At 33.0% G+C, this 24,339-nt stretch overlaps 1 protein-coding gene and 1 pseudogene across 8 annotated transcripts; one reads left to right on the top strand and one right to left on the bottom strand.

The window, feature by feature from the left end:
• Positions 1–1,839: 1,839 nt before the first annotated feature.
• LOC115960626 lies at positions 1,840–4,276 on the top strand (annotated as a pseudogene).
• An 806-nt stretch (positions 4,277–5,082) lies between these two features.
• Positions 5,083–22,525, bottom strand: LOC115959613 (TMV resistance protein N-like). Of its 8 annotated transcripts, XM_031078061.1 has the most exons (12): positions 21,853–22,525; positions 15,506–16,595; positions 15,145–15,360; positions 13,080–15,034; positions 12,447–12,562; positions 11,247–11,533; positions 9,451–9,583; positions 8,980–9,039; positions 8,808–8,845; positions 8,358–8,469; positions 7,776–8,186; positions 5,083–5,783 (listed from the first exon to the last, which is right to left on the bottom strand). In XM_031078061.1, exons 1-4 carry the CDS (start codon positions 22,347–22,349, stop codon positions 13,094–13,096), a joined length of 3,744 nt encoding a protein of 1,247 aa, XP_030933921.1. In that variant the 5' UTR covers positions 22,350–22,525; the 3' UTR covers positions 5,083–5,783; positions 7,776–8,186; positions 8,358–8,469; positions 8,808–8,845; positions 8,980–9,039; positions 9,451–9,583; positions 11,247–11,533; positions 12,447–12,562; positions 13,080–13,093. The 8 variants fall into 8 exon arrangements, with proteins under 8 accessions (XP_030933921.1, XP_030933920.1, XP_030933922.1 ...); XM_031078060.1 differs by lacking the exon at positions 8,980–9,039; XM_031078062.1 differs by lacking the exon at positions 9,451–9,583 and having other exon boundaries at positions 8,980–9,050.
• Between the last annotated feature and the right edge of the window lie 1,814 nt (positions 22,526–24,339).

Below are 24,339 nucleotides of genomic sequence, written 5' to 3'. Positions count from 1 at the left end.
TGGTCTGTCATATTGGGAAATAAATAGGCAACAGATGTCAATAAATCTTAGATCAAATTACATTTTAAATCCTATACTTCAGAGGTGGTTCAAATTAAACCCTAAAAATTAGAAATTATAACAAACTAAACCTTAAAGTTTGGTTAGTTTTGTTAGAGACCCAAATTTATTGTAGGCCCATGTAATTATTGAACTAGCAAACTAGCCTTTGGATTAGTATAGGGTGAACTAATGATTCTCTACTATATAAACTCTATATTGAATTCATTATAACACAAATAAGTCATATAGTAAAAATGTAGCTATAATGGGTTTTATAATATATTTACCTTCAATCTTTACAATATAAATTCAAATATTTTTTACATCGGTTCGTTAATATTTTCTCTCCCATTTTGTTTTTTTTTTTTTTTACTTAAAAAATACTTTTTATGGGAATATTATCATGGACATAAAGAAAAAAAGTTATTAAATTCTAAAACTGAAAGTTTTCAGTCTTAATTTTCACCAAAAAAAAAAAAAAAAAAACCTACCGGTCTTAATTTAAACTTAAATAAATCAAAAGGAAATTAGTATTGATTTTTCAAATGATAAAGGACAAGTTAGAAAAATTATAAAATTGTGTTATTGAGCTTTTAAAGTGGGACATTTCATAATAGAATATATATATATATATATATATATTTCGATGAGAAAATTTCATTATAGAATATCAGTTAGTAATCTCTCTCAAAAAAAGGAAAAAAAAAATATATTAGTTAGTAATCAAAATAGATAAGAAAGGAATAATCATTTGTAACAATTATTTATTTTTAAGATCGTGTAAATAATTATTCTTCTGATGATCGTAAATCACGGGTTCCTTTTTAAATCATCAACAGCTTCGCAAATAACATCACCAAACAATAGCATAGAAAAAGGCAAAAAGAGTGACATGCACAGTCGAACAATTATCAAATCAAATTAACAACCACCCTAGTTTGTCGTCCAACATTGTATGGTGGAAATTTTATACCATTCTATCATCATTATGGTAAAAAAAAAAAAAAAAAAAAATCGCAAAGGAGACAAGGAATGAGAAAAATCAAGTTTTCATGGTCCTTTTTAGGGATAAGAACTCAAGTCATTCCATTTGTAATGCACTCCATGTTCATGCTGAAACTTTCAAGAAATTTTTCTGAATCAACTCGCACAACTCCGTTTGTCTATCTTGGATTTAGTCATAGATCATATTAAATTTTACAAATTTTACTATTCTATCATCACAAAATAAGCTAAATATCAATGGGCCAAAACCAGTGTTCACAGATGGCTATAAAAAGCCCAATTTTAGAAAAGGAGGAAAGATAAATGGGTCAAAGCAAAACTGAATGGTTCTAACCAAATTTACATCCATGAGACAAGATAGGATGCACATTAGCACATGTATGGTATAGATAAAGCCATATGCCAAAACTAGGTCTCTTATTTAAAAGATACCAAGAGAGTTGCATAATAGTGCATATAAACTCAAATATGGGTACACTTCTAATCAACATGGAACTCCAAGAATTGGACACACCACAGGGGCTAACATGTGAACATAACCAGATCTCCATTCTCCATTTTTGCACCATTAATTTTGAGTTGCACAAGCAATTTCCACTTACTAATTGACAAATCGTTTGGTTTAAATAAACATTTACAATTACAGTAATTTTGAAAAGATACATTCCCATGTTTAATTGCAAATAGCTTAAGGGGAATCTAAGTACTAAAGTGCATCTAGATTCCCCAAAAACCTTATTACACCAAAAACCAATTTGGTGACTTAACTTAAGCAATCATTATTAACTCACGTTATTATCTCTCTCTCTCTCTCTGTAAACTCCGATTGAATAAAAATGGCAATTGGGAGGAAGAAGTTGATGTCATCGGCGCCATGGAGGGGCGAAGAGGAAGCCCCGGAAGAGTTCCAAGACGCGAAGCTCAAAGTCACAAAGCAGCAGCCTGGAGCCGAGTCAGTGATGCACGTGCCTCGCAAGAAGAAAGACAAGTCCAAACGCCACGACCATGACGATTACGATGATGATTCCCTCGCTACAGCTTTCAACGTAACTACCAGGTCTCTATTTTCTTGATTTTCATTTTTGTTTCTTGGTTTTTTTTTTTTTTTTTTTTTTTTTTTTGCTTACCCAGTTGAGAGAATTCTTGATTTCTTGCTTTAAATTGTGTTTCTTTGGTTACCCAATTATTAGCTTCTTGATTACTTGCTTTAAATTGTGTTTCTTTGGTTACCCACTTGAGAAAATTCTGGATTATTTGGTTTAATTTATGTATCTTTGGTTACCCAATTCTTAGTTTCCTGATTACTTGCTATTGGTTGTTTAAAGTTCATGTCTTTGTCTTTGTCATTAGTAGCATACCCTTTTGCAGTGTTGGGGGATTCCTGGCTGTTCTCAATTGTGTTTTAATAGATTTGAGTTATGAGTTATGTGTTATATGAGAGATTGTTAATTTGTTTAAGGATAAATTGGGAATGTGAGCTCCTACCAGTTGGCCAATGTGTTGCAACTCTATGATATCTCCGGGTTAAACTACTCAAAGCCTCAGTATTACTATAATAAACCAAATTAGAAATACAACTGGGGATAACCCATTGTAGTAGTGGTTGATAACTTCTACCCAGCAGAGAAAACTGAAAGCAGAAGGAAAGAAAGAAGAAATTTTATTCTTGTCGCGGATGAGAACTTTTATCCAATATAGAGTTTCAAGTTGATAGACCATGGCAGGTCATTTTGTTTCAAACAGTTAGAACAATGGTTAAATGATTATGCTCACTATTTTCTAACAGTTTAAGCTTTTGGGATATCTAATAGTTTAGTATCAAAGTAGGTGGTCTTGAGTTTGAACTCAATCTTTGCTCTACCCTCTCATTTAAAAAAAAAAGTCAAAAATCAAATCTGTTGGGCTCTACTTATTAAAGGGGAGTATAGACCCACACGCGAGAGAAAGTGTTGTAATAATGGTTAAATGATTAAATCTACTATTTCTTAATAGTTGAAGTTTTTTTTATAAGTGGTAAGACAACTAACATGAGGTTGAAGCCTCTTATTATTGAGGCTTCAAATAGTTGATTCTTAATATGGTTGAAGCCTCAGTTTTATGAAGTGAGGTTACATATTTGTGCTTTCTATGATGTAGATCACTGAAATTGATTGAGGGTTTTTGTGTGTGTGTGTGTGAACACCATCAATATCCACATTGTTATTATGGGCAAGGGCATGTCTGTAGGATGTATATCAATTAATTGATATAGTCTTTATTGTCACGTTCTGTTTTTCTGTTGATTGACACTTTTATAGCCTATCCATCACTCACTGCTTGGAATTATACAGTTTACATTTATGTTTGTTTGGCTCTCAATAATATTTTTACTCCTCTTTTCTTCTTCCATTTGCTTACCTTGTATAATTTTGCATCTAAATCCGTTCGTAATTGAGTTTGTGATATGATACCTCTTTTGAGTTTTATGTATGCAGTTTCTTCAACGAGTGTTCAGCATTGACACCATTGTGAAACCTCTTCCACCTGCCATGGCCTACAATGTTTCCCGCAACTTGAACTTCTTCATGCGTGAAAAGTTCATGCGCATTTTCACGCAGTTCTTTGGTGAGTTTTAATTTCTTTGTGCCATTTATGGGCAACAAAGAAGATGGGATATATTACAAATTCTATTGAACAAGATAATGATGTCACTCTTAATTACTGTTGAGGGTTCTTTTTCCTAGACTTCATTTTATAACTTCACTGGAAGTTACAATGGGCTTGACTCCTACATCTTTTAGAAGACTAAGAACTATATAAATTCAGGGAATACAACTGGTTTGGAGAGATTTTCCATGTCCAATCATGTATTTTACATTGCAAAACTTTTAAACTTAGAATTGGTAGACATTTCACTTGATTCTATATTTTGGTTTGATCTTTTCAAAGAATAGCTAACCTTGTCTCATGCTTATTATAAAAAAAAAGAAAGAAGAAGAAGCTAATCTTGGTCTCATGATTGCACCCAAGTTCTTTGAAAGTTAAAAAAAAAAAATTTGTTTCATGTGATCAAACCTTTGGCATGTTTCCCTTCCTTTAATGCATTGATGATTGTTACAGAATAGCTGATTTTTGATGTGGAATGTAGTTTATGTGATTTATTGTATTGCAGATCTAGAAGGTATAGCAAATGGCCAAAAATCATTAGGGATAGGACAGGAAGAGAAAGCTCGCCGTGTTTGTTGAAAAAGAGAGGAAAAAAAGGGAAAATGAAGGGGGGCTTTGGGGGGAGGGGGTTGGATTTAAAAGGCAGCTGAAGACCTATTGCTGATTTTGGATGTAACTGTTTAAAATTATTTTTAATATCTGAAGATTTCTTTTTTGGAGAATCTATAATATCTGAAGATTGAAAATGTAATCTAAAAATTCATTGGGAACCTTTCATAAAAATTTTTGACTTTGCAAATGGACTTGCATCCTGAGCTATATGAGAGTTTCAATGATGATTTTTATTGAACAAAAAAACAAGTACTAATGAGATTTCTCATTAGTAAATGGTACTAATTTAATATGTTTTGCCTAACCTTGGATGAAATCAAATGCTCATGTTTTGCAGCATAGCAGAAATTAACCATTTTTTTTTTTTTTTTTGCTTCAAAGACTAGATGATTCTGCTCTAGATCCTTTTAAATTGAAAATCAATTAGGCAAATTCCAACCTTCCATTAAAAAACAAAAGTATGCTATTCTAAACTTCATTTATCTTCTTATCATTACCCTCTAGCCAATTTGAGCCAAGTCAAGTTAAAAATTATTTAAAGTGACTTTGGTTGGAGCCAAAATTTTCTGTTAAAAAATTATTTAATGTGACCCAAAAGACACAGATGAAATATTTTGGATTATCGTGAGGAAAGAGAAAAACAACCGAAGTATATAACAACCTTTACATAAGGAAGAGAAACTTCAATTTCTGTATTTAATAGAAGTTTAACAGAACAATCCATTTGAAGGGCACAAAAAAAGAAAAAAAAAAGCATGTTAATCGGTCAGAGCCATTAGATGGTTAATTCAATTGCTCTTATTTGAATCTAAAAGGAGAGTTGAATATGATTTTCACGTTAAGTACATGAATCTCTTATATGATGTCTTACAATGTTAATGATTGCATGTAGTTGCATGCCATGGCTTAAATTAGTCCAGAAAAGGTGTTATTTTAACTTATTTCTTTTCGTCTTCTTTTTTCTTTTTGGGTGTGGTTTATTAATACAATAATGTCTGAAGCGTTGGCTGGTAGTAGAGTCCAAAAATGTTCAAAAGAATTTGAAGCAAGGCCCCAACATTTGTAGCAACTCTCTTATGCACAAAATATACAACCACTAGCGTTCTCCAAATTCCATGCACTGGTGGTCTTCAATCAGCACAGCAAGTTGCCCAGGAAACCTTCATCTCAAAAATAGGTCCTCCACTCATAGAAATTATGGAAACAAGTCTACAAAAACCAAGCTGTATAGCCTTAGTTAATGCTTTCCGAACAGTGGCATCTAGCTGCATGCCATTTGATTGCATGTGAAAGAACTGCAACAGCCTGCCGACACTTGATTTGGCTACAAAGCCAAAACCATCCCGTTCACACTATCTCTGCTAGTGTCCCTAAATTGTCAGCAACTCCTACAACCCTCCACAACTTGAAACACCTGCCTTGGTACTTTCCTGCAGTTACTCTGATCTGCTTGTTGGGCATTAAAGACTTGTGCAGACCTGCAAAACAAAGCATTAGCACTTCTTTAGAAGCTATTTTGCACCCTTAAACATCATAATATATTCCTGTTTTTGAAAATTTGGATCCTCCATCCATTGAGGCAACCACCGCTTCAAAGAGCAGGGAGAAATGAACTCAGTTCTAAGGCTCAAATCTATCCAAACAATACAGCCCAAGGAAGATTGCATTTCAAGAATAAATGAACCAAGTTTTCCTCTTCCTCACACAATTACTATCACTCACTATGTTTCATTTCACTATTCTGTTTTAATCAGTAAGTCCCCATGCCAAACTTCCACATAACAATTATTAACTTCAAAGGAAGCTTCAATTCCCACAGACGTCTCCATCTAAGAGCTATGACCCTCCAATGAGAATCCATTACCTGAATTCCCCCTTACTTTCAACAGTAGCTTAATTTTGATATCACCATGTGTTACATTGAGGCGATATTTTTTTATTAGTAGCTCCTCACCTTGAGATAGGGGTGGCTAAATTTTGAGTAGTCACTTCACTACTTCAGGAGAGTATAGCTCCCTAACCAGGTCCTGTGTTCCAAGTCAAAGTGTAAATTCTTGTGTTGACCTTGCATTGACCCATTTTTCAAAAAGATTAACTAATGGGCCAAAACTATTTTCAAACATGTGAGAGAGTGAGACACGCATGAGTAGATTCTAATGAATCAAAATCTTTTGCTAGTGGTGGTGGTGGTAATGGGATGAAATTGCTATATCATGCTTTTATGAAATATATATATATATATATATATATTTTTTTTTTTTTTCCATTTTCTGGGATTAGTACTGTAGTGGAAATTTGATGACAATTATTCCTACACATTTTGCGTAATCTCCTAGTGGCCAGCTATATAAAGTCTTGCTCCTATTACTTTTTTTGAAAAGCTATAAACTTATTTTTATTCGTATGGCTTTCTTTCTATCTATCACAAATGCTTTAGTGGAATTTGGAAACTTTATGACTAATACATCGACTAATTAATTTAGTATTAGCAGTGTAAAGTAGCTGAAGAAAGTGTTCAAGCAGGTCATATTACTTTAGTTTTCTTTTACATTTATATGAGGTAAAAAGTAAAAATGTCACCAGATAGGATTATACATAATTGCATTGTATGTCAATTTTTGATCTTTTTGAGTGATGTTGCCATTAATCTTTGCCCTTTTGTACAAAGTTCAGACCTTTCACTATGACAAAATGTATGATGAAGATGCTAAGAGAAACTGTGAGCTAATTTTTTATCTGCTGTAAATGCAAGCCTGCAAGGCAATGCTTCCTCCTTAGCTAGATTTGTTTATAATCTAGTAATTTTGTACTTTGCTATAGATAACTCTTGAGTTGCAAATTGCAACTATACGAACGCAAGATCCTTAGTTCAATCCTATCTCCACTCTTTGATAAATTACTAATTAAGTAATTATTATGTTTTTAGGTGAATATGTAATTTACCATGGTATAAAAGCATGAGATCCTTAATTCAATCCTTTCTCCACTCTATCTTTAATTTAAAATGTTAAAAACCCCCACAAGTTGGGCTGTACTTTTTAGGAAGAGGTTTAGGTCCACATGTGAGGGGAAGTGTTAAAATTATGGTTAAATGATTAAATTCACAATTTCCTAACAGCTTAAACTTTTGGGTGAATCAATAATTTACCAATGTTATCCAAATTTGGCTAGCCTTGTTGATTGACGTTCCAAGCCAACTCTCAGGCTCATGAGCCATGTGATTACCTGTTGGTATAAAATTTGGGGGTAGAGAATACCATTTGAGCTACCCAGCTCATTGGCAATTTTGCCTATCTATTAACATGTGAAGAATATCAACTAAACATGAACAGTTTTTGTTGAAAGTAACTCTAAAGTCCCACCATTGAAACAAATTGGCTATATATTATCCAGATTGCTAAAGTTAACTCTCTAGTAATAGAGTTACAAGCCCAAAAAATGTTCATAAAAGAGTTAGAAGCAAGAGTAACCTGGGTTTTAGCCTCATTAGTAACTCCCATGCACAACCAATGTACACCACTGGCGTTCTCCAACTCCCTTGCACTCGTGTTCTTCAGTCAGCGCAGCAAGTTGCCAAGGAACCTTCTTCTTTTCCAAACACAGGTCCTCCAATCTTCCACTAACCAAAACAAGCCTGGAAAAAATGCTTCTCAAACGGTAAGCTTCCACTCGTTTGCATACGGCATTACTGGAACAGCCAAAAAATTATCTGCCAGCACATGATTTAGCTACATGGGCAAAACAAACCCATTTGCACTTGCTCTGCCAGTGCCCTTCAACTGTCAGCAACACTTGCCATCCTTCCATGACCGGACACACTTGCCCTGGTACACTAGTAGTTACTCTAATCAACATGTTGCGCATCATAGGCTTGTGCATACCTACAAAACAAGACTTTACTGAGCATTAGCACATCATAAGTACACTGTTTTGCACCCTCGTCCCTCAAAACATCATTGTGTTGAGGTTATACAGCCCAAGCAAGACTGTGCTTTAGGAATAAATGATCCAAGTTCTCTTCCTCATTGCATAAGGCACTTGGTTTCACTCACTATGTTGTGTTGTATGAGGCCATAGCAGCTTATCAGTAACTCAACAGCTTGAGATAGGGATAGCTAAAATTTGAGCAGCCACTTCTGGAGAGTACAGCTCTCTAATTAGGTGCTGTTTTCAAGCCAAAGTGTAAAGATAAGTTTAAATACCTATTAATAGTAGTAGCTTATTTTGACTTAATTGAGGGATTACTAAAGTATGGGTTTTATAACCTAGCAAAATAATATTTTTTGTATTATTGAAAAAGATTGACACGCACATACATGACTAAACTTAAATTCTGGACAAAACACATCAAAATAAAACTGTAGGATCTTTCCACTACAAAATACAAAACATCAGGCTAAAAAGACAGCCAAGCAGAAAAATATGAAAACTTATATTCTGGATGTAACGCATCAAAACAACGATAACAATTAGAGCAGGGCTTATCAATCAAAGCAGGATACCTTCTCTATTTTTCAACCTTTTCTGCACAGTTGCTTGCCTGATTGAATATGCACCAAAGAATTAGGTTAGTAATTTATGGCTAAGTTTGTTGTATGCTCAGGTTTAATTTCTGTTATCCTTTGATTCTAATTCTAGTTGAGTCACTTTGATAGGGTAGCCAAGCTAGGTTACCTATGGAGATAAGTCTTTTGGTTTGTTTTATCCTGTGAAATGAGCATGAACAGTTTTGCCCTGCTCGTGATCTGATATGGGTAAGTACAAATTTCAGTCAATAATTTCATTTAGAGTTAAAGGTATAAAAGTTGGAAAACTTCAGGAACATCAAGAGGAAATAGCACAAAATTTATTTGGAAAAAACTTAAACAATTAAAGAGCAGTACTACATATAAAAAGAGTTTTAAACTATTACTATTAAAAAGCAACGGGGCATTTACATGTGGTAGTACCTGTCTACTAAATTATATAAATAAGAAAGCACAATAGAAAAAAGATATGTCATAGGGCACCTATTAAACTCCTAAATCTCTGAAGTAAAAGAGGAAGGAGAAGAAAGAATGAACGAAAGAAATATCTAAATAAGAAATCCAAGGAAGAAAGATATGACAATTAAAAAATGAAATTCAAATATTATAAAGGTCTCACCAATTCTTCTTCACAAGCATTACATGGGAAGATGAAGTCTTTGATGATTTCCCAACATTGAATAAAGGCATCAGATGGCTAAGGTCATTTAGTAATAGATCCAAACGCGCTTCTCTTATGGTAAATCATAGATCTAACAAGACAGGTCTAACAATTGAGTAATATGCAGTCATTCACAACATTTTTTTGGTGACACATAAAATTGGACTAAATGCTTTTAACTTTGAAGATTTTCTCCCGTGAGAGCTTCTCAACTAGTTGGTGATGGCAAATCTATTAACATATAGGTACAAGCTTAGATTCCCAATGCTGATAGTTTAAGCAGTTCACCAAGAATATTACTGCTGCTGATGCAGACCTTTTTCTGTTGATCAATGAACTGATCAATTGTCAACAACATGACAATATTTGGATATATCAAGAACATGGTAATGATGTCATTGAAGAAATTTTGCATATCAAAATTAAATCCCCATTAAGGTAAGTTATGATCAAGCTCCTCATGGTTGAAAATTTAGAACCATCACTAACCATGATTTGATTCTAGAGATTGTTGCATTATGAGAATTGCAATAACAATGTCCTCAAACATGCTAATACAAGTCATTTTAGTAACTTTATGATTGTTGTCGTACTTTTAAATAATATAAATTCAGATAAAAGCAAAAGCCAAAAATAAAAAGAAATGAATAGAAAAATCAGTTATTCTCTTAATCAGAAAAAGAGCATCTGCTTTGGTTTCAAGTTAGTAAACAAACCTAAAAAACCTTCAACAAGGGAGGAAGCGAGACACAACCTCTAGGAAGGCTAATTATTCCGATACGATCAATTGTCAATAATGTTGATATTTGAAGGTATCAAGAACTTGTTTTAATGATTTGTTCCTTACAGATAGTTTAAATATCCAAATTAATTCCTCATAAAAGTTATTATCAAGTTCCTCATTGCTGAAGCTACATTTGATTGTAAAGTTTGTACATTTTAGAATTGGAATCCTGATTGTCTTAGCTATATAGCTAGTGGAGTGGGGAAAAGTTATATAACTGTTGTCATACTTTAAAATTAATAAGAATTTTCAGAGCAAAACAAAAATAAAAGGAACAAGAACTAGAACAGAAAAGGCCGCTGTTCTCTTAAACCAAAAAAAAAAAAAAAAAAAAAAAAAAAAAGGAAAGCATTTTCTTTGGTTGAAGGTTAGTACACAACTTTAGAGAACTTTCAACTAGGGAGGAAGCTAGATGCTACCCCTAGCTAGACTAATCATTCTGACTACAAACTATGCATGACTTCACATATATAATATGTAATGAGATAAAAAATAATTTTGATTGTAATGTTTGCAATGGCATGCATATATTGTTTTTGCACCTTGAAAATTTTTAAAACAATGACGAGAGAAATTAAAAAGCATACAACTGACTACACTTATCTTTTTATCTCTTGGCCATGTGACAGATTCACCTCATGAAATAGTCCAATGATCCAACATCAAGGGGGCAACCAGCACAAACAAGTAACACAATCACTAAACCAAGATGACCCTAATCATTGTTTATTTCATAAGACTCTGTTTTTCATATGCGTATCAAATTAGCTAGGAGTATTGCTTTATGTTTTTTGATTAAACAAACCAGAAGGGAGTTTGAATAAGTGCTAATAATTAACTAAGGTACAGCTAGCAAGAAACTTTTTTGAAGTTAAAATTAACCCAAAATAGTACAAGTATATGCCAAAGGAAAGGGAAAGCGATGATGAATCAACCAACAAAACTCAAATTAAGAAGGATGGTGACTTACGGGCGATAGAGAGAAAAACGTTGATCAACCTTCTGGGTCACTTCATAAAATTCCTTCCAATGAAAAAATCTCAGGTCACTAATCACTCACTTGACTCCTCACAAGCAGCTATGGACATGCATATTCTCTATTTTTAAAAAAGAAATTGGATCCCCGCTATTTCCATCCCCTACCCTTACAACTCTCCTCCAACAGGATTGGTTGTAGTTGAACCCTCTCTAAAGGTTTGGATTTGCTTTTCTTGCTGCTGTTGAGGCTTTTCTTTGTTTTTTGGACTATTAGTTACCCTGCACATTGAAATCAAACAAACTTTTAAAAAACATGGCCACATTAGTGGCAGAGAAAGGCTCTTTCTTCACGGTTGCCTTGTTCCTATAAGTCCAAATAGACCATAAGATAGAGACAAAAGACAACGAGAAGTACTTTAAGTTCTCTAAATTGACCTGATTTCTCTTCATCCATGCCTAAATCAAGTAAGGCTGAATGAAATTAGTTCTAATGGACAAATCAAACCAACCCTGATTTCTTTAGATGACATGGGAAAAAAATAAGGTCTAAGGTTTCTGCATCCTTGACACACAGGAAAAAAGTCCTCACAAGTCTTCTCAATTCTACCCTCACAAGAAGAAAATTCAATAAATCCTCCAAAGAATGACAATAATTTTAGAAGGTGATTGTAACCTACAAAATGGCTCCAATGCTCAAGGTCTTCACTTATGGTTGTGCTATTGAGATCAAAAAAGGACCTGCCGGCATGGTTTCTACAATTTCTGCTAAGCAACAGCGATTATCCTTTTCAACCAAATAAGCACCAGATTTAAAATGAGACCTTATGAGCTTGCCAGCAACACAAACATGAATTTGTAAAATTCTCTCAGAATCATTTTTGCTATAGAGTTTTCAAACAAATCCAGAATTCCACCTGGGCTAAAAGTATCTTTGACTAGCACATCTGCCACAACATTTACAGAAACTAAACAATTTCATAGGACACCCCTTTATTGACATGCAAAAAAATTGGAACCATTTGTACATACTAGGATGTCTATAAAGGTATATTATCAATTTACTATGAGATGTAATAAATCAGGCTAAAATGGTAAAACAATGACGAAAATGTGACAAAACTTAAATTGTAGGCGTAATGCATCAAAACGACAATAACAAGTAAAGTGGGGTTTACAAATCTAAGCATACTACCTTCTCCCATTTTCAATCTTGTTAAATACTTGCTTGCCTACTTGGGTCTAATTACTATAAAGATGAACATGTGAGATGGGCATGGGTGGTTGAACTTGGTCATGATCCGAAACAACCTGGAAAATTTCAAGAATATCAAGAGCCAAAGAACAATAATCATATGTCAAACACTTCCATAATTAAAAAGCAATTATAAAATGAGTTTTAAAGTATTAATATCACAGATAAATGAGGTAATTATATAACAGATGGAGGCAATACATGTGGTTGGCTATAGCACCCTTTCCATTCAAACTTGACATTACATATATTTTGTTAAGCATGTCTGGGGAGGAAAAAATAGAATAGGAAAAAAAAAGTCTAGCTAAGAAAATGCAAAGGGAAAAGTATTTAAGATGAGATTTGGCAGCAAAAACTTCCAGTTTTGATGTCTACTCACTTTTAATCACATTAAAAGCATGCTTTTAAAACACCAGCAAAAGCATTTTCTTGCCATTCTTTTTTGTCAAATCGCTAGGAGTCTAATTGACAACTCTAGTCAAACATGTGGTGGGCAATCCATTAATGAATGTACACTAAAAGAAAAAAGAAAAAGAAAATGCAGAAACCAACAGAGGAAAGACAGTGACTTACTGATGAAAAGTTGATTAAGCATCGGGGTTACTGTCATTAGATTCGTCCCAATCGCTTAACTCCTCACCACAGTCCTTGTACTCACTTGACTCCTCAGAATCAGAGTTACCATGGGTTTCATTAGAGCTTCCTTCTCCACTGGGTCCAGCCCCATTGTAATCATCACTACTGCGCTTGACTTTGTGACATTCCACTGCCACTGACGAATTGCTGAAATTATGATGGACAACATCCATGCCATCATAAGAAGTAATGCTGCTGTTGCTATACTGGACCATTGTTCGGTCAAGATCTTCTATGTCTTTCTTGTATATCATACGGAACCCCCATTTTTTTACCTTCACCGAATCCAACCAATCTTCGGTTTCAATTTTAATTCTAATCTGACTGGATCCATTCCCGTCACCTTCCCACAATAATTTATTTGATAAGAATTTAGGAGTCAGATAGACTAGCCAAAGGTGATCTGATAAAACCTTATCAATTGAGGTATCGTTACCAATATGAATTCTGTTTCCATTGGCTGTCAACGTACAGCTAAGAAAGCGTTGATAACGCCGACAAATCACAAGGCAAATAGCAATTCCCATCCATTCATTATACAAATGAGAAGGTTGTTTTATTTTCATTTCATTCCCCATGCTTTGGTGGCTAAACCACTCAGGAATAACACTTCCAGGAATAACAATGTTATAATGAGGACAGAGAAAGTGAGACCGGGAGAGATGGAGAGGGGGAGAGAGCTTGAAGTACTTTTTTATCCTTGAGATAAACCAGTCTATGCAGCTTTGATTGTCAGCCAATTGAAAGCAATTTTGAAGATGGAGAGATGGTTCCAATGAATCGCTTGGTTTTAATGGATCTGCTAACATTTCCAGTGAGATACAACCTTCTACCCAAACTCCTCCAATATTCGATGGAAGCTTTGGCAATGATTGAAGACTTGTGCAATTATTCAACTTCATCGTTAGCAAATTCGAAAGTCGAATGATGCTTTCCGGAAGGCAAACAAAATCATTTCCACTTAGATCCAATTCTTCCAAAGAGAATAAGGAACCAATATCATTGGAGATTGCCTTGAGATTGCAGTCTTTTAAGTTCAATCGGGTCAAAGAAGACGCAGGTGATAGAGATAGAGAAGAGAATAGCAAGTCGATGGGATGAGGACTTGTTGGCATTGAATCATACCACGATTTATTAGATGATAACCCCTTCCATCCTTTGAAATGTAGCGAACGAAGATGTTTTAATAGACCAATGGAAGAAGGGACCTTTCTTATAGCAGTTTCGCTCAAATCCAAATTCTGTAGACTTTCGGCATTCCCTAGGTTCTCTGGCAGTCTATCCAATTTTGAGCATCCCTTAAGGTCGACTAGTGTAACCGACTTTAAATTAAAAATGGCATCAGGTAAATGCACAAGATTTTTGCAATTACGTAAATCCAATGCACAAAGGCCAGTCAAATGCTCAATTGACGTGGGTAGTGTTGTAATTGCAGTATCAATCAAATTAAGTCTCCGTAGGGCAGCCAAATGCCCAATTGACGTGGGTAGTGTTGTAATTGCAGTACCACACAAATTAAGGTGGTGTAGGGCAGCCAAATGCTCAATTGACGTGGGTACTGTTGTAATTGCAACACTATTTAAATAAAGGGCGTGTAGACGTTTCATGTTTCTGCTGAATTCTGGAAGTTTTGTTATTTTTGAGCACCAACAAAGATTAATTTCCTCAAGACACTCCATTTCAAACTTGCTTGGAAGACTTCTGAGATTCTTGCATCCCCGTAAATTAAGAATAGTAAGCTTTTTATGCGTTCCAATTGATGGATGAATCCTACGTAAATTTATACAATCTTCAAGAACCAAACTCTTAAGATTTGGGACGTTAATAATGTCTGGGCCTTCAGTAAGTTTTAGAGTAAGTTTTAGAGTAATGAATTTCAAATACTCAAAACACTGTTAAAAGCCAAAAATGAAAAAGAAAAAAAAAAGAGTAAAACAATTAGCTTCTACAAACAAACTTATTATAAAAAAAGAAGAAGGTAGTATAAGGGTACCTACATTACCTTTGATAGGAAACTTGATGTCACCGGTTTTGAAGGGTACTCTCTCCAATCAAGAACTATTAAGCTATTAGGAAGATGTTTGAGATCATGCATAAGTGGAACACCACAAATTTTAAGCAATTTTAGATTTCGCATCTTTGAAAAGGCCTCAGAATTCCATTTTAGATTTTTTGGTTCATGCAACACTAGCACTATGCCTTGAATTTCCTTTGTTCCCTAATAATAAAAATAAGAGAGATTAGTATAAAATGTATAATTACTAGACTAATATAATTTAAACTCCATTATTATTTATATAAAAAAAAATGTTGAATAATATAATAAGATACATGCTTATTAGTTTCTTTCAATAACCCCTTACCGTATTTTCTGTCAGCACATTGTTGATGTCGTCTAATGACCACAATCTACTACGCTCCTCAGGATCTTTGCACTCTTGACGAACTATATCTCGACCCATTTCTTGTAGTAAATCATGCATCCACAATTGGTTTTCATGCAATTTAATGAGAGACTTATCAATAAGATCACTCAGTCCAATTCCAGCATGAAGCCCAAGATAGTCTAGTATTTTTTTGACATCATTTTGATCATTGTGATTAAAAAAGCATGCAATATTTAAGAAAATATCCTTCTCTGTATGATCTAGTCCATTAAAACTTATTTGAAACACATCAAAAATTGTTCTTTCACCAAATTCGGTGAGCTTATCCAGTTTACTTTTCCATTCACCAATGCTTTTTTTATAAAAGGAAGAACCCAAAACTTCAAGGGCCAAAGGAAGCCCCTTACAATAATCTACAAAAGCTTGAGATAGCTTTCCATAATCTTTAGGCGGATGGTCCATTTTAAAAGCTTTCAAACTAAAAAGTTTAAGAGCTTCATCATGATTCAATTCTTCAACCTCGTATATTTCATTTGCTTCATGCAACTCCAACAAATGCTTATCTCTTGTTGTTATCATAATTCTACTACCTGACCCAAACCAACAACGCTCCCCAGCTAACTTCTTCAATTGGTCTAATTCATTTACGTCATCAAGAACAAGAAGAATCTTTTTGTTACATAACCTCCTTTTTATCATGAGAACTCCATCATAAACATTGTCTACCTCCAAATCTCTATAATTCAAAAGTTTCCTCAAAAGTATTTGTTGTATCTTATGTAAACCCTGTTTTTTAGATTCTTCCCTAATATTTTCGATAAAACAGCAAGCATCAAATTTATTGGAAACCATTCCATAAACAACACTTGCAAGAGTTGTCTTACCCATTCCTCCTGTCCCCCAAATTCCTATAGTGCGAACATCATTTGACTCTATAGCTAAGTGTGACTTCAATTTCTCAACTCGGGATTCCATTCCTATTAGTCCAACAGTATCCGCTGAGAATGTATTTTTCAATTTATTTGATATCTCTTTCACAATGACTTTGATACATTCTGCCTCAGACCTACAAAAAAGAGAGAATAATATGCAGTGAATCTGAATCTACCAGTGCAGGATATATCCATAATATAAATTTAGTAGATAGATGGCAATAAATTTAGTTTGTTAAAACTGAAATTGGGACGAATGGATGTAATCAAATGCTTCTTTTTTAAATTATTTTTTATAATAATGTAATTAAACGCTTTGAGCCAAAATCCAAAGAGCCATATAAGTTTTTTTTTTTTTTTTTTTTTTTAAGGAAAACTACCCATATAGATATTGGGTTACCAACTTACCATCGTTCATTTTTAGCAACGCAATTATGAACTGTTCCTTGATTCCTTTCTTAATTTTCATAAATAATTGTGGTTGAAATTTCCTGGATTTTACATCTTCAATCTTTAACATGTTTTATACCTCTTTATGTGTTATTTCATAGGAAACGTTTCCCTACTTCCCAAGATCTTGGCCTTCCAAACTAGAGCTTTAATTTACAGGGAGTAAGGAGGCATAAGAAAATCTTTGAACGGGAGGGAAAACGAGCAGCTGCAGAATATTTAGAAATGAGGAAATTCAATGTCATCATCCAATCCCATTGCTTACGATAGCAATGGTCATTAATAAGTCGAGCAATGTTAGGGGCAAAATTTTTTTTGCAACTTTAGTTGCAATTTACCATGTGACGAGTTATGAGTGATGAAGGTGTGGACCCATCATTTGACCTCTACCATCCACAGCTTATCATATGACAAGTTTTTTTTTTTGATAAACCTTGTCATATGACAAGTTGTGGCAATAGTTGTGGGATTTATTGTGTCCTTAGCATTTTCCTTAATAAGTCTACTAAATCTATAAAAAAAATCATTATAATAAAATATAAAAAATAAAAGAACCGACTAAATAGCCTTGTTGACCATTAAACAGTGGAATCTTTTTCTTTGTTTATTTGTATTGTACATCAAATCATTAACTGTTTTAATTGTTTCAATTGTCGCCCTTAATAAGTTACTGTTAACTACAAATAACAAAAATTGACATAAATTGTGACTTATGCCTGCCTATAAATATTATTCCATGCAAAATTACAATATATTTGTTACAATATATGAGAGTTTTAGAATTATATAACAATCGGTCATTTAGTTATTGTCCCCAAAACATTCACATTAAAATTAGCTATTATTATATAAGCTCATGTCAAAATCACATCAAATCATATATTATAATACTTAAAATTAGAGTTAATTAAACCAACATTCCTTGAGATTTATTGAGATGACACTCGTCCCAATAACATTTATATAAATAACACTCATTCCTCCTTTTGAGGTTTCTATAAACCCAACATGTAAGTCCTACTTTCTTGCTCTAGATGGAAGAGGTGCCACAAGACATTACTCATGTACTTTAGGCAATTTAGCCTTGTTTGATTAATGAAGTTCATTTGTCTTCTTCTCAAAAAAGGGAGAAAAAAAAAAAAAAAAGTCATACTTGATAAATCTCCATATTCCTTGATGAACCCATATAAGTGTGACCCTTCCTGCTGGGACAATACACAGGACATGACAACTTAAACGTCTTATTTGTGATGTTGAGTTTATTCTTTGCTATTTATATAATGTGAGCAATTTATACATAGCTTTTATTTATGTTAAGATCCATAGGACTTTTTTATTTGTTGTATTATTGTAGAAATTTGATTTATGTTATACTTGCTATAAATAACTCTTTTCATGGTTAGATCCTAATGAAATTTCACTTCTTCATGAATTTATCTTGAATTAGGATTGTTAGGTTCTAAATATTTAGTCTTAAATGTTTAGGTTCTAAATATGTTGTATGTTGGAAAACCGAGAACAAAAACTAGTCTAGAATAAGATCTTAGTGTCTTTGAAGTGGTTTAGACATTGCTCAAGTTGATATAAGTCAAAATTCAAGAACGTACAAGTTGCAAAAAAATGAATTCAGAAACTGAAGAGCTTGACCTATCGAGAGAGACCTTCAACCGATCAAATTGCAATTTGCTAAATTTTAATTGATTTGAAGCACTTTTTTTGTTAAAATTTTAGTTTGCCTAATTATATTATTATTTTTAAAGAATTTCATCAACTCCTTCACTATTTTTTAAATGTAATTAAGTATGGTTCGATTCCAAGAGATAACCATTTCTTCTTCAATCTTTTTTCCCCCTCACTTCCCACCATTTAAGAATTTTTTTTTTTTGGGTATCTTTTTAATTTGACAAGTTTAAGACTTTAAGCTCATCATATTCTGTACTTCAAATTTTGTCATTTACTTTTTAAAATATGAAACCAACAAAAAATCATGTTTTTGCAGGGCTAAAAATGGGCTAGAGATCTATATTTTTGTTGTTGTTTGGGTTTAATTTTGTCATTCGTTCGACTAATTTTTGTTATATGTTTGGGCTCAGGACCATACCAGGGGGCCCAGATGAATTTGGGCCGAATTAAAAAATTCCATGTAACCATATAGAGTATTCACCTAGTCTTACTTTTGTTATATATATTTTTTATTCTTTATATTTATATATATCTTTGTGTTCACCTAGTTTTACTATTATTACGAGGGACTTTGGATAGGGCGTTTTCTTTGCTGCGTTTTTTTTTATTTTTTTAGCGAGCGTTTTACCGCAACAGTGGTTACTGTTCATGTACTGTGTGTACATGAACAGTAATCGCAATTTTTGACCGTCTCCTATGAACAATGCATGAATGCACGGTCTACGACCACAAATTTCATTTGGCGAAAAACACATTTTGGTCCCTATATTTTCAGCCGATTTCCGTTTTAGTCCCTAAGTTTTTTTTTTACCGCTTTTAGTCCCTCTCCTGAAAAACGCTTCCATTTTAGTCCCTGCCGTTACATCAGAAACGGATATTGCAGACGTGACAAACGGTAAAGTTAAATAATAATAAATTAATGTCCACGTGGCCTAAATTAATAATAAAAAATATTTTTTAATGCCACATCAGCATCTAAATTAAAAAAATTAATTTATTAATTTTAACTAAATAAAAAAAATTAAAAACAGAATTAAAAACTAAAAATCTTATGGATTGAGATCTAAGTGTGCCTTGAACAAGAACACAAACCCAGATCCAAGAACACAAACCCAGAAATTATTTAAAAAAAAAAAAAAAAAAACTAACCAAAGCCAGAAATTCCAATCTCAAAGCCAACCCACAACCACCAAAATAAAACCCACAACAACCTAGGCCAAGAAAATCAACCTACAGCCACAAACCCACTAATCACTATTTGGAGGATCCGGTGAGCATTTGGACCACTTGTTTGAATGAGGAAAGTTCAGCTTTGACGAAGGCAGCAGTCGGGTACGAGTCGACGGACTCGAATCTGATGACGGGTGGTTTTGAAGGAGGTTTGTTGTGTGAGAGATATTTGGCGGTTCGGATCGGGTCTTGCTGGCGATCGGACTCGATCTTCAGACCAGTAATGAAGAGATATCTAGAGTTACTCTCGATCGCTTCACCTGTCCGTACAAGAATCAAAAATCCAAAAAGCAGATATCTGGAGGCTTTGAAAGCGAGAGCGAGTTTGCCTATATTGAGCTCTTCCATTCTCTTGTTGTTCTCTTCTATTCTCTTTCTCTGGCATTCCTCGTAGCTTTGCTTCGATTCCACCATTTTTTCCTTTTCTAAGTTCTGTTCACTTTCCCTCTTTGACTTTTTGTTTTCCTATGCTGGAGTTGGTTTGTGGCTGTGGGTTGATTTTCTTGGCCTGGGTTGTTGTGGCTTTTATTTTGGTGGTTGTTGGTTGGCTTTGAGATTGGAATTTTTAGTTTTGGTTAGTTTTTTTTTTTTTTTTTTAAATAATTTTCGGGTTTGTGTTCTTGGATCTGGGTATGTGTTCTTGTTCAAGGCACACTTAGATCTCAATTCATAAGATTTTTAGTTTTTAATTCTGTTTTTAATTTTTTTTATTTAGTTAAAATTAATAAATTAATTTTTTTAATTTAGATGCTGATGTGGCATTAAAAAATATTTTTTATTATTAATTTAGACCACGTGGACATTAGTTTATTATTATTTAACTTTACCGTTTGCCACGTCTGCAATATCCGTTTCTGATGTAACGGCAGGGACTAAAATGGAAGCGTTTTTCAGGAGAGGGACTAAAAGCGGTAAAAAAAAAACTTAGGGACTAAAACGGAAATCGGCTGAAAATGTAAGGACCAAAATGTGTTTTTCGCCATTTCATTTTTTATGAACTTTCCCATTAAAAATGAGTCTCACAGTATTATTTACACTATTAAAAATTATTTTGTAATAATATTTTCAATTTTCCGTTACAGCAAAATAAGTTCTATCCAAACAGAACCTATATCTTTTATTATATACTTTTTCATTCTTTTATGTTTAAAGTTTTGTACCATTTCAAAAATTAAAAAAAAAAAGTTTTCTAAATGAGACAGCTTTTTTGAATTGGTGGTACAAGAGACACAAATTGCAGATAAAGTAAAATAATAAAAAAGAATAAAAGTTCTAATACACATTTACACACGCTTGAAAGAGTACGATTTTGGTTGAAATGACTTACGGTCACGGTCGTATAATAAAAAAAAAGTACTACATTTTAATTAATCCAGTCCAAAATTCGTCTGCTGCTTGCTTTATTTCTTTCTATAGAAAACGTGTAAATATAGTTTGGCGTGTTTTTTAATATTTTGTAGCATCAAAAAAAAAAAAAAAAGTTAATGGATGATAAATTATAACTTATTTTTAGAGATGGTTTTTACTAAATATTTTTGAAAAACAAGAAACAAAATAAAGAAAGTTAGAATTTTATTTAACTTATTTAATGTTGTTACCAAACATAAATAAAATAAAATAATATTATAAAAAATACTTTTTTGAAAAATTACTCATTATTTAAAAATTACCATTATCAAAACAAACAGAACATATGTCAAGTAATGTAAAGTCATATAAAAATACGTAGTCCTTATAGTTACTATCTAAATTTATATTGACAATATTTATTTTCCATTTGGGAGAAAAGAGGGAATGTTAGTTTTTGAATTCAAAAGAAAGAGAAAAAAATTGTAAAATATCAAGAAAAATTAATATGAAATGTTTTGTAATAGATAGTTTGGCGTAGAATATTTTAAAAAGTGAGGAAGTAAGGTAGAAAAAGAAGATTTTTGTACTAAAATAGAAATAACTTTTTATACAAGATGCACATGCTTTAAACGTGTGTAACAGTGTAAAAAATGCTACTAAAAAAACCCACGATCTTACCTTTGATGTGGCAGTAAATGCTCGCCTTTTAAATTCCCCACTTCTCTCATAGCATCCTTCCATTTCTGGATCTTCTCCCTGTCGATTCTGTCATTTCTTTGATGTTCGTCAAAGGCTTTTTTAAACGGCCCAGTCTGCTTCCGTACGTCGGAGGGATCTACGTGGTAAAAGACGGGCACCACTTCTTTAAGTCCCTTATTTTTTTTGCATTCAACAATTTCAGCAAGTTCATCCAAGCACCACCTAGAATCGGCATATTTTTCTGAGAAAACAACGATTGCATACTGGGATTTTTCTATTACTTGTATGAGCTCAGAAGCAATTTCTTGTCCTAGATGGTGTTTTTCGTTGTCTCTAAAGGCTTCAATGCCTTTCGATATAAATGCCGCATATAAATGGTCTGTAAAGCCATGGCGGGTGTCCTCACCCCGAAAACTGAGAAAAACATCGAAGTTCGAACCAGGTAAAGAGGGTGTTTCGGAGCTAGTGGAAGCCATTGGAAACTTAGTAACAAGCTTTTTTGTGGAAAAGTTACAAAGGAAGTTGCAGTACAAAGAAAATGGAAACCTGGAAAGAGAGTTATCAGAGCTTTATGAGATCTTACTTTCTGTAAGGAGAATGCCCTAGGGCAAGGAACGTAAAGGTAGCTCTATTAGAGATAATGAGAAGCAGAAAGAAGATGAGAAAGAGATAAAGAAAATAAGGATGGGAGAATATATAAAGGTGGAAGAAGACAAGGGTGAAAGGAAACTTATGGTTGAGAAAAAAAAAAAAAAAAGTAAAAGGTAGAGTGAGATACGTGTTCATGCAAGGAAATTTACAAAATGAAAATTACGACTGAATTAGAACACAATAAATTATCACAAAAGTTTCAAAACAGTCGAGTTATCAAATTTTTTATTAGATTAGAATTGACACTAACTAAAAATAAATAGTATTGTAAAAATATTATTACATTTTATGGTATTTCTAAATTTTTTAAATTAGTGCTGTTTTCTTTAGAAAAAAAAAAATAGATATCGAAGGCTTGCACTTGGCTTAGAACGCAGCACAGCAACCTTCAGACTGCAGTGTAAACTTGGCTTAGAATTAGGGACCTTCGTGCATGCGGGCCAACGAGCATGTGGACCTTCAAGGAAATTTACAAAATGAAAATTACAACTGAATTAGGACACAAAGAATTATCACGAAAGTTTCAAAACAGTTGAGGTAGCAAGGGTCTGTTTGGTAGTCTATTTTGAATATATTTTTGGGTATTTTAAACAATATTATACATATTTTTACACACTTTTTCACCCATATATATATCAAAAACACCCAAATAACATTACTCAAATTTCTTTACCAAACACCCTTTAAATCTTTTATTAGACTAAGATTGACTACAATTAAAAATAAATAATATTGTAAAAATATTGTCATATTTTATTATATCTCTGACTTTTTATATTAGTGCTATTTTCTTTAAAAAAAAAAAAAATATAGATATCGAAGGCTTGCACTTGGCTTAGAACGCAGCACAGCATCCTGCAAACTACAGTGTGAACTTGGCTTAGAATTAGGGACTTTCGTGCATACGGGCCAACGAGCATGATGACCGATTGACCGGGTTATAAAAAGAAGAGCTATTGGAAAATTACTCTTTGATTGGTTGGTAGGAAACATTTGTACTGTGGGAGTCCTTCCAAGCAGTTTCCTGTACATTTACTCTCTCTCTCTCTCTCTCTCTCTCTCCACACACACACATTATATATATATATATATATATATAAGGTTCGGTTAATGTGACCTATCTATATTTGGAAAAAATTTCTCAAAAATTAAAAAAATTATCATTATTTTTTAAATTTTCGAAAAATTACTTTTTCAATTTTCATACCTCTTATAAACTCTTTCTACCGTTTACATTTTTTTTTTTAAAGTTCCCATCAATGCTATAAAGGGAAAAAAAAATGTTTGAGAGTGATGTACTGTTCTTTCTAATTGTGATGAACTGGTGGTGGTACCAACTTTTTCTTAATCTTAGAATGAAATTAATTATCCTACTCATTAAAGAATAAATAAACTATAAAGAAAAAATTGATAAAAACAAATAATAAAATGGGTCTCGGGAGAGACATAGTCTTGTATGATCTTGTATAAGGATCTGTGAGAACTGAACTAAATTTATAAAAAATAACTAAAAGTATATATTATATAATAAAATTTGGATATTAAAAAAAAATATTTTTTTTGTAATAATTGTACATTATCTATAATCTATCTACAAAATATATAAATGGAAGTTGTTTGACTTTTAGTTAACTTTATAATATTATTATGCAACATAAACTTGTGAGGCTTCACAATTTACAAGTCATTATTATTATATATGTATTTTTAATTGAATTTAAATTCTATTTTTTATTTAAATATTCCATTATAATCTTGGTACCTCATGCTTTCTTTAGATAATAAAATATAAATTCTTTATGCAAACACAATTAT

The sequence above is a fragment of the Quercus lobata genome, chromosome 9, assembly GCF_001633185.2.
Source record: "Quercus lobata isolate SW786 chromosome 9, ValleyOak3.0 Primary Assembly, whole genome shotgun sequence".
NCBI lineage: Eukaryota > Viridiplantae > Streptophyta > Magnoliopsida > Fagales > Fagaceae > Quercus > Quercus lobata.
Note: the sequence above shows the minus strand (reverse complement) of the source record. Positions and strands in the feature narration are given on the sequence as shown.